Source organism: Sabethes cyaneus, chromosome 1, assembly GCF_943734655.1.
Source record: "Sabethes cyaneus chromosome 1, idSabCyanKW18_F2, whole genome shotgun sequence".
NCBI classification, from domain to species: Eukaryota; Metazoa; Arthropoda; class Insecta; order Diptera; family Culicidae; genus Sabethes; species Sabethes cyaneus.
Genome location: NC_071353.1, coordinates 103,841,713 through 103,858,700, shown reverse-complemented (window position 1 = coordinate 103,858,700; position 16,988 = coordinate 103,841,713). Strand labels below are relative to the sequence as shown.

At 43.6% G+C, this 16,988-nt stretch overlaps 1 protein-coding gene across 4 annotated transcripts in view; it reads right to left on the bottom strand.

Annotated features, from left to right (window-relative positions):
* The window catches only part of LOC128732403 (cyclic AMP response element-binding protein B), a 32,805-nt gene that overhangs the window by 2,153 nt on the left and 13,664 nt on the right, over positions 1 to 16,988 (bottom strand). For all 4 annotated transcript variants that reach the window (XM_053825653.1, XM_053825673.1, XM_053825661.1 and 1 more), the window contains 3 exons: positions 10,331 to 10,477; positions 10,092 to 10,254; positions 169 to 273 (listed from right to left, as the gene is read on the bottom strand). In XM_053825653.1, coding sequence (XP_053681628.1) covers positions 169 to 273; positions 10,092 to 10,254; positions 10,331 to 10,477 — 415 coding nt within the window. The remainder of the gene's footprint in view (positions 1 to 168; positions 274 to 10,091; positions 10,255 to 10,330; positions 10,478 to 16,988) is intronic.

Here is a 16,988-nt window from a genome sequence, read left to right as displayed (position 1 = left end):
CTACTTATTCTAAGAGAAGCGCAAAGAACGTACAAAAACCAAAAACGACATTATGGCAAAGGAAAAGCATTACGCCTTTGACTTTTGTTTGATTGCTGTTGTGGGGGTTTGGCTCGAAACCATGAGAATAGGGTACGGGTCTGTCGCCATAAGCTTGGCAATACTTACGAGGTACGTAAATTTGACCATCCTGGGCCTGGGTATATTGCACTACGCCACCGCCGGTTGCTGCTATCGCATGCAGTCCTGGGCCGTCTGGACTTTGGGCATTTGCTGTGTAAGGGGTGGTATCGGATTTGCGTTTGTTGGTAAGGGGTTGATTTACTTTTAGATTTTTTGGAAAACAATTTTGTGAATTGTATACGTCAGATTCTGGCTAGGATATAGATTAGAGGGCTTGAGGAGTGATTTTTGAGTTTTATTTTGTTTCTGATGGGTGGTTTGACTTTGCGCAGCAATTGCGTGATGGCGATGGAGTTAGAACTAAATGATGCACTGGTGCCTGTGATACAGTGTTCGATTTGCTTGTGAATGGTCAAATTTTCGACATGGAATAGGATAAAATGGTTGGTGGAAGGCTTTTAAATCAGCGGCAGGTTTTCCACAGCAAAAAGCACATGATCAAATAATGATTTATGATTAGAGCAAGAAATGGTGGTAAAACTAATACCATAAAGAAACACGCAATACTCAATTGCGTGCATGTTTATTTAGTAAAATATTCTTTTAGGTCAAACAAAAATAGAGATTTTTAGATTCATATTTATGAAGCCATTTAAACTGGTATTGCTATAACAAATATTAAAAAGTAAATTTAAAAACGTTTGTCAACTGGACAACCTAAAAACCTGAATTGGGGCTAAACCAAGAGCCGGAAGCCGCAGCGATGACAAAAACAGCGACCAACGCTTTTGGGCGGAAGCTGAGAATCTGGTCTTTATCTGTGCATCAGGCTAAAAAACGAGCTGACCTAGAGAAAAGTAGTGACTCCAAATCACGACAATAAACAAACCAAACACGATCCCGGAAGATGTACACGACAATGGAAATATCTGGCAAAGGATGAACATGTGCATTTCATAACCTCTGTTCATCAACTCCTATGTCTACCTCCACGTGGTCCCGTCTGGGGTACGCAACCTCGGTTGTCGTACACTAAGAGGAAAGGCTACACAGTGGCTCCGGCTCACCTTAACATGGCATCCCTGTCAGCGAGATAAGACCTTAGGTTAACAACCTTCTGTACCGGAAAATAAAAAGTTATTTAAAATGTAAGAAGAAATTCTGGATTATTGGCAACGACCTTTAGCATGAAAAAACTAACCCTTGTCCAACAGGACAAGCTGATTCAAGAGAAGCTGGCCGCCTGAAACTTGAAATCTTAGTACTGAGCGAGGTCCGCTCGCCGGGTACTGACGAACATAAGATATCATGCGTGCAAGTCATTTTTACGAAGTAAAAATGCTTCTCGAAAGAGAGGAGTTGGATTCTTTTTGAGCCCAGGGGCACATGCGGCCTTGATAAAGTCTAATGAAGCCCGATAAACGAAAGAATAATCGTTGTCAGATTCAGAATACGGGTTAGAAACCTCACAGCAAACCAGTGCTATGCGCCAACAGATGCTGCCGGCCTGCAGGAGAAAGAGAGTTTCTACAGCCAGCCGAGGTTGAGAAAATCACGAAGGGGAACATCCAAATCCACTTGGGTGACTTCCACGTGAAGATTGGCTGAAATAACGCGGACCTTGAACGCGTCATCGGACGCCATGGCCTAGGAGAGATGAGCGAAAACGGGGAGCTGTTTACAGAATTCTGTGGTAATAACAACATGGTCGTTGGTGGATCGCTTTTTCCCCATAGACCAGTACATAATGTCACGTAAGTTTCCCGCGACGGCCGAACAGAAAACCAAATCGACCACATCTGCATCAGCCGAAAATAGCGAAGAAGTCTTCTTGATGTACGCAACAAACCCAGCGTTGATATTGTATCCGACCATCATCTTGTTATCGCTGAGATACGTTTGAGCGTCGTACGTGTCCAACAACGAGTGGAAAAAGGTGGGGGCCTTTACGACGTCCGCCGATTGGAGGGGTGCAAAGGGCCTTTGTCGAACAACTTGAATACCGAGCCTCAGAGTTGCCACTTGGTGGAACCGTCAAGGAGCAATGGACCGGCATCAAGAAAACCTTCATCACGCCCAGTGACGAATCCCTCGACAAAGCGCGCAGCGAGCAGAGGGGGCGGATTTCGGATGAAACTTGGAGGAAGATCGACGAGCGGAGAAATGCGACACCCGGCATTGAGCGAGCGCGGATTAGATCCGCTAAGAGAGCCGTCAACCAGAGGCGGAACTGGAAAGGGCTGTGAAAACGATCTTGTAGGCGGGACCAGAGAGCCCTAGCTGAACAAGGGTACACCGCCGCCGCCAATGGTGATATCCGTTTGTTGTATGATATTTCTCGTCACCTTAGTGTTGCCAGGTTGAATACAAAGATGCCGCTAAGAGCTGGTCAGCTACTGACTGACCGTACAGAACAGCTTAAGCGATGGACTCAACAACTCTTCCGAGTTTCAAATGTCAGAGACCAACAAAACCAGCAGCGTATGACAACAACGCCAACAGTTCGTCGAATTAATCGCGTCCATTCGAAGGCGCCATCGCTGAATGAAATTGAAGCAGCCATCAAGAGTATGAAATCTAATAGAGAGCCAGAGAGACTGCATTTCAGCCGAGATGCTCAATGCTGACCCGTCTGTCAGCCCAGATGATGCATCAGATTTTCAGCCATATATGGGAAAACGCAACTTTTCTGGCTGGACTGGACTGGATGCAGAGCATATTGGTCAAAGTCCCTAAAACCTTACTGAATTCTGTAACTGGCGGGGCATCACGCTGCTCTGTATTACTCTCATAGTACGCTGCAAGATAATCCTCAACCGGATCCAGGAGAAAATCGACGCTTCTCTCCGGCGGAAGCAAGCTGGATTCCATGCTGGCCGATCATGTGTAGACCATCACAACGCTCTGCATTACACTGGAGCAGATTAACGAATTCCAGGACTCTCTTCTGCTGGTGTTCGTTGACTTCGTAAAGGCGCTCGACCGACTCAACCACGAAAACATCTGGGGCGCATCTAAGCGTAGAGGAGTTCCCCAGCCAGCACTAACTCGTATATCAATGTATGAAAATTATCGTAAATATCTCTTAACAAATTCGAATTCGTTAATAAAGCTCAATAAATCGCGCACAAGTTGATATTCTATCGTTTATAATGCTGGTAGCTGACAAACAAACGATTTTCAGCACAAAGTTGTATAGTTGTATGAAGCTGGTAGCGCTTAATCGGATCTTATCGTATTGAAATACCTATGAAAGTATATCGCTCAAAATTATTCCTCAGTGCGTATATCACCTCCAAAATGGTACGGATAAGCGGCTTTTGCACGTCGAATACGATTTAGTTGCATACATATCAGTACGCAACTCTTATTTGCAAACTAATTATACATATGAAATGAAATATGACCCAGTCAGCACTGGGTCCAGATAAGCTAGTCCATCACATCAAGACTTCTTGTCCGACCCTACAAGGGTTACTGCTGGCGTGAGACAGGGCTGCATTTTATCACCGCTTCTGTTTCTGTTTCATCGTTATGAATGAGATATTAGTCGAAGCAATTGACAGTAGACCAAATCGAAGATTGCCTTCAAATCCTCTGACGATGGAGCAGCTAAAGGACCTCGACCTAGCCGACGAAATAATTTTGCTCGCACAACGCCGAAACGATATACAGAGCAAGCTGGATGAGCTCTCCGAGAGATCCCAGGCAGCAGGTCTCACAGTTAGTGTAGCAAAAACTATGTCTAGTAGTGAACACTGACAACTCACACCAGCTTCACAGTAGCGGGACAAGTTGAGCAGGTAGACGCTTTTGAATATCTTGGTAGCCAGGCAAGGCCCGATGGTGATACCAAGAATTATATAGCCACACGGATCAGGAAGGCCAGGGGTGCCTTTGCAGGTCTGCGAAACATTTGACGCTTAAACCAGGTCACTCTACATACCTACGAAAACCCGAATTGTCAATTCAAACGTTAAATCCGCACTGCCTGCGTCTCAGCGGACAACGCAAAAACTGCAGCTATTTATTTATCGATGCCTGCGATATATCATTCGTGTCTAGCGGCCTGCCAACTGAATATCCAATGAGGAACTACATCGTCAATGTCATCATGAGGTATAACTTCAAACCTAAGTTAGTCCAAATCGTGACGAATGGCAAAGTATGGTGAGAAAGTCACTGGTTCGGAAACTACACCCAGATGCTGACGAAGCCTCATTGTCTCATCATGGATGATGAGACTTACGTCAAGGCGGACTTCCTCTAGCTTCCGGGGCTACTGTTCTTTACCTGCCAGCACAAGTTTGATGTTTCGGAGGAAATAAGGAAGCAGAAACTTTCAAAGTTTGCGAAGAAATATATCATTTGGCAAGCGACCTGCTCATGTGGCAAATGGAGTACATCGTTCGTTACTACCGGGACTGTAAACGGGCAGATCTAACTCAAGGAGTGTCTACAGAAGCGTCTGCTTGCTCTGTTGAAGCAACGCGAGGGCCCTACGAGGGATCTTCTGGCCGGATCTAGCTTCGTGCCACTATTCAAAGAATGTCCTGGAGTGGTATGAAGCCAACAGGTTTAGTTTCGTACCCATGGACATGAACCCCCCCAACGCACCGGAACTAAGGCCCATCGAAAAATACTGGACTATTATAAAGCAGGCACTGCGGAAGCCTCCCAAGGAGGTCAAATCTGAGAAAGACAGGAAGAAAAAGTGGGTTTCCGTACAGAAGAAGCTGCAGCCAGTTGCTGTACAGAACCTTATGAGTGGAGTTGAGCGTAAGGTGCTCGTATACGGTTATGGTATTGTAGTTGAATGAAATAAATATGCCAAAAGCTTACTAATGGGTTATATTTTATTGTCCGAAAGTTTAAAAAGGATCGGTCAATTAGGTGATTTTCTACCGCGTTTCTTACGTGGTGCAAACTAATGTGAGAAACCCTTTAAGTCCAATTTAATTTGTAATTTCATGTCTGATTTCAAGTAAAATCGGGTATAAACGATTTCAAGTCCAATTTTAAGTAGAATTTTATATCCAACTTCAAGTATAATTTGAAATCTGCCATGTAAAATCAAGTATAATTTGAAATCATGCTTTTGAAAGATCTGTGGCCCACCTTCTATTTGTGTCTGGCCCAAGTCACAGACTTGACATTCGGACTTGACATTGGTTGATTAAGGGCTGGATAATGTATATATCGGTTCCTGGCGCGCATGTAGGTATAAAATGAACCCCTTAGCGTCTTTCCAGTAAAACTCCTATCCCTACCTGTTCGCGATATCACCCTAAGGTGCAACTGAGGTTAACCGGGTAAGAAATTTGTGCGAATGCTGAGTGTAGTCAAGTAGCTACGAGCAGTAGCTTTGACTACCTTGCGTGTCTGGTCGCATGTCAATGGCAGCTCTTGATGGCTTGACGATTCCTGAACTAAATGCGCGGCTCTACTCCGGGTTAAGTGCGGTTCACGATAGCGTTCAATTAATCCGGAGCAGGCGGCTGAATTAAGAAAATCTTGGTACTAAAGCTAAGAAGGTAGACCCATCACGAGACTTCACTAGTAAGGCAAGATATCTGAACCTACCTTACTACGAACAATCAAGAAAATTCTATTCGGAACATTCGGCATGAACGAAATGGAATAGACGCTTGGTACCTGGAACTGTATCCGAGGATCCGTAATGACAAGGACCAATTCATCAGAGTGGTGGGGCGACCAACAACAGGTGGGGACTTTTTAGTGATGGGCAGAATGCAGGATCACGGGGTATGAAATGGGGAAGGCAACATAACAAAGCTTTCAACATAGCTCTGGCCGTCCCAAGTTCCTACCTAGCGCCTCCACGCGACCATACCCGGTAATGCTCCATCTTTGAAATGAAGTAACCGAGCTAGGAGCTGCGCTGTCGTGTGGCACCGGCTGTCTAATCTTACAAATGTAGTTTAGGCAAGCTGAATCACATGATCCATTATTGTATTAAATAATATACTAATGATTTTCCTGTAACCATAACAAGGAACCACAAGAACTATGCAAAACTCGAAATAAGTACTCTGCTTTCATTTGTGTATTATTACCAGAGAAAAATTAAACTATTTTTATAATATATTCTATATTGTATTGTATATATGAATGTACATATATAATAACCATCAGGGCACTCGTTTGAAGTGGTGTGCTTAGGGAGAGTGGAGCAGCCAACTTTCTAAGGTTAACCTTGGTCCGGTTAACAACATATCATGGATAACGAGCGGGCCTTTCTCCCCACTTGCCGGGGTCATTCTGCATTAAGAGGGCTTATTCAACGATTGGTTAATGGATCTAGTCCCTGGAAGGCGATTCTCAATACCCCTGGCACGTGAAAATGATGTTGCTTACCCGCCAATTCCCTTTTGGCCCTTCATACAGGATCTAGTTAATATGACCGATCGTTCAATATGTACCATTCTTTTTTGCTATGAACGGACGTTCTGCTAAAGCAAGTGGTAGTACCCTATATTCATATTCATATTCATGGGCAGAATGCAGAATCACGCGATTCGATTTGGGAAGCTATTAGCGAGAGAACGTGTATATTGAAAATAAAAGGTCGTCTCTTAAACTGTCTCTACTCTCTGGAGACCAGCTGACCAACCAACTTTGAACCAAATCGACGGTATTCTCACCGAGAGCCAGTTTTTCTCGAAAATCGCCAACATGCGCACTCTATGGGGCGTGGATTCAGGTCATCAGCTAGTAGCGCTCAAAACTATCGACGGTATACACTTCGCGACCAAGCGCCGCCCTCCTCGGTTAATCATTCGACAGTTAAACAACCTCCAGGTTGTCGAGAACTACGCGCGCTTACTGGATGAAGGCCTACTTTTTGCGGAACTAGGTGCTCCGACCCTCGAAGATGGATAGAATAGGATACGCTTTACTATCAAGCTGGACGCAGCAGCGGTGCTAGGTGAAGAGACCCCGTGTGCACTCGAAATGACTGGTTTGACGAGAATTGACAGCAATGAAGAGGGAAAAAAGTGCTTGGGAAAATTATATAAGCATTACTATGAGAGAGAATTTGGCCAAGTATTGACGGGATTCGGAATGAGTCCACCACGATCCTGAAGAGGAAAAGGCGCCATAAGGAGGACCGAGTTCTTCGATGTGCACCTCAGTGGCGATATAACAGAGGCAGGCGGAACGGAAGTTAACTGAAGAGTGCCTACAAATGATAACAGCGTGCCGGGTCCTAATTTCGAGGAAATCCGGCAAGAAATCCGTCAGCTGAAGAATAATAGCGTCGCCAGAAAGGACCAGTAAAGAAGCTGTCGACTGGAATCCGCAAGTACAGTGAAGAAGCAGACCTAGCGGCTCATTGGGGTGCAGCTTATCCAGCGACATCCGGGCTGTAGACGAGAACCTAGCCTAGCGACATTTAAAGCCATAGCAGGTAACGGTCGGCAGTCCCTTTGTTCTGTCACACCGGTGGAATCGGCACTGTAGCAGTTTAAGCGATTCTAAAGCCGCATACTCGCCTGTTCCTAAATTACTAAGCCCGTGGGGCTGTCATAGTTTGACGGTGTGTTCGTGCGTTTCCGTTGGTGTTTGCAATAGAATCAAGACAACAGTAAAATCATTCTTACCTCCACTGTACACCAAAGAGGAGAAAAGATATATTTTAGTCAATAAAACACGTGTCGTGAAGCGAAAAGATGGTCTGAAATTCGATTAATTACCACAACACAACGCCAGAACCACTAGCAACGGCCCTTCACTGGATAATCCACCAATCATTATCCAGAATGTCAAGAGAAGTCAGACCAATTAAGTAACATAACAATGTATGCAATATCCAATAGTCAAGTGACGATGTGAATGCTGTCCAAAAGCATCCGAAGGTACACTAGCAAGCAGGCAAGATCATGCCCTCTTTATTTTGGGATATGCTTGATATTTTATGCTCAGCGATTTTTTACTGTAGGACCAGATCAGTTATTGGTTCGATTGGATGATCCAGCCGAACAGAAAAAAACCTATACGGCAAAGAAAAACAAAACCGTTGTTCTACCAAGACGATAGACCAATTTACAAGTCGATAAAAGACCTCAAACGATCTAATATCGTGTAAAGAAAATTTACTTTCCATCCTGTCAATTACTCGACGCGCGAGGAGATCATACTCTTTCAGCAGCGACAATACTTCTTGAATTTTGATGAAATGTTTGGACAATTTCCAAACATTGAAAGTATTGATGATAATATGGCAATTCTTTTTTATTTTATTTTTTCTTGTATGGACATAATCACTGCTATCAGCATTTTAGTCTATTGTGATATCGTCCAGATGTTTTTTCTGTATTCCACATTTCGTTCTTTGCAGTACTGCCAAATTTTGCTCTTTCGGCTATCAGTAAATGGGCTACGTTTTATTCGGGCTCAGGTTATTCCCCATCTAACTTCATTTCTGATAATGTATGTTTTTCCAAAGGGCTCTTGGAAGAACTATTTCAAATGTAGAGAATAATTTATGTAGAAAATGTTAAAATTAATTAAACGGAATGCAATTGCATCATGTCGTTTTCTGATCATATTCGAACTTGATCCTCCCATTTTTGCCATCACGGTGAAACAATTAAAAATGCCAAAATATTATTAACATTGTCGTATGATTGTTAACATTGTCGTATGAAATTCTACTTTTTACTTGCTAAATATTCTAGATTTTTGATCAATTCGCCAATGATGGAACGTATCAATTGAGCTTGTCTCCGCCATTTTTGAATACCGAATGCTAATTTAGTTAAAAAAAATAACTTGACGAGTTTGACACGAAAACAATTAAATGTGAAAATTTAGACAAAATGAATTGAAAAGCACGTGGTTTACTCTTCAACCCGTTTACACGTAGTCACCAGCCACAAAAAAACATCGGTCTCACTCTTTTTGGTCAGAGCTTTTAAATGAAAACTCACTGAAGTTCGGAAAATTTTGTGGTAACGGAGAAACAACGATAAGATAAGACTACAATAAAAAAACAAATTTTTAATCGCGAAATTTCAAGCCAAATTTCAGGAAGCTGAACAAATTGTGCATCAGTCACATTGCAATAATTGAAAAATCAGTCTTAAAAATTATGACTGTCGGAAAGAAAATTATGTTGATAAAGACGACAGGTCCAAAAGTAATAATTCTATTCTTTGTTACGAAATTACGCACAGATTACTGTGCAATCATTTCAAAAAAAAAACAAATAGCATCAAAAAATGGGTAGAAACGACACGTTCCTTTTGCCAGTTTTTTATTCTCTTCGCCGGAAACAAACAGTCATAGCATATATGCTAAATAGTGCTAATAAGCTTCTAGAGTGTTAGTTTAATCCATGCAAAACTCAAATCTACGTGCACTGCGGCTTTATCTTGGCGACGGCTCTCTGCGATAGTGACTGCTGGTTTGGCTCTGAACCATTCGAGAGTCCTCGCCGAGATAAACGATTACTAAGGTGAGTAAGTAGGCATTTTGTATATATGAATATATAAATTGAATCGTATTATATGAATGATAATAAAAAATTGGGACCCCGGCAGATTCCGTGATAACGGTACGGTTTTTCCTGTTTTGTACGAACTAAAAAGATAAGAGGAGAGGGGAACTGAGGACAAAAATGGGAAGAAGAAGTCTACGACCCAGAAGCCATAACCATTAGAGGCAAGAACTGCAATAAACACTAGAGCATAACAGCGGAGCATGCACCAAGTCACAGAAGAAATAAGAAAATAAATGAAAACGGAAACTAAACTCGGGATTAAACTAAAAAACGAGGATGTTTTGGGTGGTATTGATGAACGGTACGATGATGTGTGGAATAAGTGATTAAATGGTTTTGTTGAATGGATGGAGGGAAGGGAAAAAGGTACGAGTGTGTATGTGGTTGACACGGATCGGACTGTGGTATAGGCCAGGGAGGAAACGGAACAACCAAAACATACCAATTTCCGCTCCGCCGAGGTCGCTCAGAATCTTACGATAGGATGGTCGTCGAGTTAGTAAATCCCTTCGCTTCTTGGGCGTCTCATCGTCCGACAGCGTGTCGTCACTGTTGGTGTCTGTCATTATACTTCCGCCGCTGCCAACGTTCGGCTCTGGTTTAATCTGCGAACGTACCAAATTTTTTCGTCATCCCTTTGGTTGAGGTAAAAAACTGAGAATACTGAAGGTTATCACTCACCTGTATAGCCTGCAAACTACCTTGTGTGGTGTGAATTACTGAGCTGGGTTTGTTACACACTAATAATACGCCTCTGGGTAACGTGGGTATCTGACCGGCCGCCGTCTGTATCACCGACTGCTGGTTCTGTTGTATCACTGAATGTGCCTAAAAGCGAGGATACTGCATTAGATCAATTGACAATGACAAACGTGTTTATCGGGAGCCGTTATCACTCTGGAATGAACTGTTGTTCTCCTCCAGTTAAGGAAAAAAAATCTAATCCTAATGTATAATAGCCTATCAATTCGTAGTTGCCAACTCGTTACAACTGTCCGATGACGTAATGGATGACGAGTTTAATAAAATTAATGTCAACACATGGTGTATAAAAACCAAAATACCGAAACAGTGATACGAGTCGGTTGTCGAAATCAAATTTTCGTGGTTCAAAATATTTTGTTCATTCTGTGCTCTTTGGGACTAGGGTGATTTATCTATTTTGGACAAGCATTACGCCTACTCTATTTTGGACATTTCCATTTGATTTTGCCGTAAAAGTTCAAAATAGAGTACGCGTAACGCTTGTCCAAAATATATAAATCAGCCTAGACAGCTATTTGGTAGATATTTTTCTTAAATGTTATAGGTACCTTAAAAAGTCGGTCGATATATCACGAGGACAATTCGCACATAAGTGACATAACATGAACTGAACATGCTGCTGAGTATGGAAATGTATTTTCCTTAGAAAATCCAGTACCACACTTGCCTTCAATTTAGCGTCCTATTTTCACAAAACCTGGCAAATGATTAGGTATACCAAAGGAATTCAATGGAACGAATGAAGTGTTCTGTTCCCAGGATCGGACGAGAGCGTTTTGTTGAATATTATGACGATAGCGATCGTCGCTGTCGTAATATTACAAAATTGTTTAAGAAATTTGAGCAGGCATACTCAACTAATCGGGTAGCGTCTGAAGTAGCAAATTGAGACTCAATTATTGAGTTTGAAAGCAGAATTTTATCACTCCCAGTGAATAGGAAACCGTCAATTCGACCAGCACATACGATATGCGTTGATATGCAGCAATTGCATAAAAAAAGTACTGTTGAAATTCAAAAGTGCTCCGATTTTGTTCAATTTTGGATAGTTGTTCCTTTTCGCACAAGATCAACATTTTAAAAAATCGCTAATTAATTCATAGTCCAGGAAGTTTCCAGAAAATTCGGCTTTTCGTTGACAAACTGTAATGAAAGGGGCTTTTATCATTGTCCAAGGTCTACAAATTTACAAACTTCACTTTTAGGTAAATTTGTTCCTAATATTTCGACATCGCAGCGTCGTAACAGGAGTGCTGGAAAAGTTTCACGGTAGAAATTTTTCGGAATCCAATTTGCGGGTTGAGGATTGAGTGTAAGCATTGTAAACGTACATATTTCTCCACTTCAACGGTACCCGTCATGGCTTTCACCTATCACTAGGTTCTCGTGAACCGCCCGGGGTCCGGTGACAATTTGCGATTCTCAGTCACCTAGGTGACCCCGCTCACCTGGGTGACTGTACAAATCAAACGGGGAGCCGTTAGGTGAGGTGAGGTGACTGTGAGAATAGGGCGCGTGAGAGAAGTAAAGTGAGGTGAGGTGACTGTGAGAATAGAGCCCCGGATGTGGTTGGCTAAGCTGCATCAACAAAAGGTCTGTCTCTTCGCTGTCCTTGCGGATTTCAGTCGCGTGCTTCTCTACAAATCTCGTTCCTCAAGGTCTCCTTCCACCTACTTTCTCGAATTTCTGTTGCTATCAGTCGTTAATGACATCGACGATGGAGTTCCTCGTTGGATATCCAGTTGTCAGGCCACTTGGCACAAAGGATATATTGCAGGTGGCGATTCTTGCGTAGCCTCGTCTCAGACGCGTGATTGCTGCTCAAATCTCAGCCAGCAACGGTGCTTTAGGGTACCGCCAGAGTGCACGCGACATGCGACGCGACAGCAAGAATGCTGTAGTTACACGCGCAGCCCTTTTTCGCCCGAAGCAGGACTGTGCATTTAGCAACATGAAAGCGAAGTCGTGTCGCATCGCTGTCGCGTTTACTCTGTACGGGGCCTTAGAGTTGACGCGATTAATACGACAAACTATTGCCATCACGCTCTGCTGGTTTTATTGGTCTCTGATATTTGAAGCTCGAAAAAGTTGTTTAAAATGTTCAGTCATTCTCATAAGCTGTTCTGTACGGTCAGTCAGTAACTGACCAGTTCTGTTTTTTAAAGGCATCTTAGTATTTATCATTGCACCACTAAGGTGGCGAAAAATATCGTACAGCAAACGGATATCACCATTTGCGTCGGTGGTTTCTCCTTCTTCGGCATGGGAGTTAATACAGGCTCTCTAGTCCTGCCTACAAACTGGTTTAAAAGCCCTTTTCAGTTCAACGTATCGTTGATGGGTAGCTTAACCGCTCTGGTTCACGCTTGCTCAATGCCTCTCTACGCTCGTCTATCGTCCTCCATGCTTCATGCGAAATTCACTTCCTCCGCCCACTGCGCACTTTGCCAAGGGCTTCGTCACTGGTTGTGATAAAGGCAACTCCAAGGCTCGGGATTCAAGTTGTTCGACAAAGCCCTTTGCGCCTCAGGTTTCTCCAATCGTCAAACGTCGTAACAACTCCTAACTTTCTCCTCCCATCGCTTGACATGTGCGACGCGTAAGTATAACTCAGCAATAATAAGGTGATGGTCGAATGTAATATCGGCACTGCACTTGTTGCGTACACTACGCAAGACGTAATAACATTAGCGACAGACAATGACATCAGCCGTGAGATTCAGAGGCGTATCATCAGCGAATGTCGTGCTTTAAAAAAATTGCGGTCAAACAGCCTAAGATTGTACTGTAGGGTTTGTTACCTTAGTTATTTTGTAACAAGGTACTTATTAGCCCGTTAGTTCTCACCGGACGTGAAACGTGGACAATGCTCGAGGAGGACCTGAGAGTGCTCGGAGTTTTTGAAAGATGATTGCTAAGAACGGTCACAGACTAACAGACATAACACTTCGAACAAATTTTTTAACAAAACATCGTTTCAATGAGACCCCTAAAACTTGGAAAAAACACTAGCATCACCTGGTGCAGTCCTCGCGCTACGCAGAGTAGGTTGCTATAAATTTAGCAATGCTATAAAGTTACTTGCATATTATCTGACAACAGCGCCAGCGCAGGCGAGCGGCGTTCTCGCGCAGCGACTGTTGTTTTTTAGCAACATTTAGCAACATGAAAGCGAAGTCGTGTCGCATCGCTGTCGCGTTTACTCTGTACGGGGCCTTAGAGTTGACGCGATTAATACGACAAACTATTGCCATCACGCTCTGCTGGTTTTATTGGTCTCTGATATTTGAAGCTCGAAAAAGTTGTTTAAAATGTTCAGTCATTCTCATAAGCTGTTCTGTACGGTCAGTCAGTAACTGACCAGTTCTGTTTTTTAAAGGCATCTTAGTATTTATCATTGCACCACTAAGGTGGCGAAAAATATCGTACAGCAAACGGATATCACCATTTGCGTCGGTGGTTTCTCCTTCTTCGGCATGGGAGTTAATACAGGCTCTCTAGTCCTGCCTACAAACTGGTTTAAAAGCCCTTTTCAGTTCAACGTATCGTTGATGGGTAGCTTAACCGCTCTGGTACGGTCAGTCAGTAACTGACCAGTTCTGTTTTTTAAAGGCATCTTAGTATTTATCATTGCACCTCTGTTCTGTACGGTCAGTCAGTAACTGACCAGTTCTGTTTTTTAAAGGCATCTTAGTATTTATCATTGCACCACTAAGGTGGCGAAAAATATCGTACAGCAAACGGATATCACCATTTGCGTCGGTGGTTTCTCCTTCTTCGGCATGGGAGTTAATACAGGCTCTCTAGTCCTGCCTACAAACTGGTTTAAAAGCCCTTTTCAGTTCAACGTATCGTTGATGGGTAGCTTAACCGCTCTGGTTCACGCTTGCTCAATGCCTCTCTACGCTCGTCTATCGTCCTCCATGCTTCATGCGAAATTCACTTCCTCCGCCCACTGCGCACTTTGCCAAGGGCTTCGTCACTGGTTGTGATAAAGGCAACTCCAAGGCTCGGGATTCAAGTTGTTCGACAAAGCCCTTTGCGCCTCAGGTTTCTCCAATCGTCAAACGTCGTAACAACTCCTAACTTTCTCCTCCCATCGCTTGACATGTGCGACGCGTAAGTATAACTCAGCAATAATAAGGTGATGGTCGAATGTAATATCGGCACTGCACTTGTTGCGTACACTACGCAAGACGTAATAACATTAGCGACAGACAATGACATCAGCCGTGAGATTCAGAGGCGTATCATCAGCGAATGTCGTGCTTTAAAAAAATTGCGGTCAAACAGCCTAAGATTGTACTGTAGGGTTTGTTACCTTAGTTATTTTGTAACAAGGTACTTATTAGCCCGTTAGTTCTCACCGGACGTGAAACGTGGACAATGCTCGAGGAGGACCTGAGAGTGCTCGGAGTTTTTGAAAGATGATTGCTAAGAACGGTCACAGACTAACAGACATAACACTTCGAACAAATTTTTTAACAAAACATCGTTTCAATGAGACCCCTAAAACTTGGAAAAAACACTAGCATCACCTGGTGCAGTCCTCGCGCTACGCAGAGTAGGTTGCTATAAATTTAGCAATGCTATAAAGTTACTTGCATATTATCTGACAACAGCGCCAGCGCAGGCGAGCGGCGTTCTCGCGCAGCGACTGTTGTTTGAGTCTTGGCCTAAGCGAAAATTTGAAATGATCGTTTTTATGGACGATGGAATGAGGCTTTAATGTTACGTCTGTTAGTCTGTGGAACGATCTTCGGCGGCGTACAGGAGAACGGAGTATGGACGCGGAGGATTTACCATGAACTCACATAGCTTTATGGTAAACCCAGTATTCAAAAAGTGGCTAATGTTGGACAGATACGATGGACAGGGCATGTAGCAAGATTGCCGGATAACTACCCTGTAAAGATGGTCTTCTTGGCAGCTCAGAACGGCGATGGCTTGTGCTGTATCGGCTCATCTTCACTGTATTCGGTCCTGAGATACTCGTTACATGAGCCCCTCGACACTCGCGTCAGCTTTGATCTGGTCGAGTCATCTAGCATCTAACCATATTCATTGCTGAAGGGAACAGATTTCACTACATTGTTGTTCGGCATCCCCACGACGTGGCACGCCCGGTGTAAACTCTCGACATTCGCCAGTTCTACGATGAATATTTCTCCAAAGAGTGCCTGTAGCTCATGGTTCATATGCCTGTGCCACTCTTCGCTTTCCATCTGTATTCCGTCAACAATAGTCCGCAACACCTTTTTTCGAAAACAGCAAGTGTACGTATGTCTTCCGTAGACAAGTTTACAGTCTCAAATCTGTAGAAGACTACAGGTTTGGCTAGTGTCAGTTCACTACCATAGACTAAGTTTTTGATACATTAACTGTGAGACCTGCTGCCTGGGAGCTCTCGTAGAGGTCACTTAACTAGCTCTGCAAATCGTTTCGGCGTAGTGCGAGCAAGACAATATCGTCGGCTAAGTCGAGGTCATTTATCTTCATCGTTAGAGGATTCCAAGGCAATCGTCGATTTGGTCTACTGTCAATTGCTTTAACGAACATTCATCCATAATGATGAGAAGCAGCAGCTGTGATAAAATGCAGCCCTGTCTCACGCCGACAGTAACCCTTATTGGGTCGGACAAGACGCCGTCGTGCAAAACCTTGCACGAGAACGCCTCGTACTGAGCCTCGATAAGATGGACTAGCTTATCTGGAACTCCTCTAGATCTAAGTGCGCCCCATATGTTTTCATGGTTGAGTCGGTCGAACGCCTTTTCGAAGTCAACGAACATCAGCAGAAGAGAGTCCTAGAATTCGTTGATCTGCTCCAATATAATGCAGAGCGTTGTGATATGGTCTACACGTAATCGGCCAGCACGGAATCCAGCTTGCTGCTGCTGGAGAGTAGCGTCGACCTTCTGTTGGATCCGATTGAGGATGACCTTACAGAATACTTTGAGAGTAAAACAGAGCAATGTGATGCCACGCCAGTTACCGCATTAGGTCTGCTTTTTAAGGACTTTCACCAATATGCCCAGCATCCAGTCCACCGGCAAAGTTGCAGTTTCCTATATATTGCTGAAAAGCTGATGCATCATCTGGGCTGACAAAGATTAAGCTAAGCTAAGCTTTGTAAGCTTTGAGCATTTCGGCTGAAATGCTGTCTATCCCTGGCGCTCTATTGGATTCCATACTCTTAATGGCTGCTTCAATTTCATCCAGCGATGGCGCCTTCGAATTGACGCGATTAATCCGTCGAACTGTTGGCGGCACTCGCTGCTGGTTTTGTTGGTCTCTGACATTTGAAACTCGGAAGAGTTGTTCAAAATGTTCAGTCCATCGCTTAAGATGTTCTGTACGGTCAGTCAGGAGCTGTGAATAGTTAGTAGCTGTCAGTAGCTGATCTGTCCTTTAGCGGCATCTTTGTATTCATCCTGGCACTACTAAGGCAGCGAGAAATATCGTACAACAAACGGATATCACCATTGACGGTGGCGGTTTCCCCTTGTTCGGTTAGGGAGTTAGTCCAGGCTCTCTTGTTCCGCCTACAAGCTTGTTTAACAGCCTTCTCTAA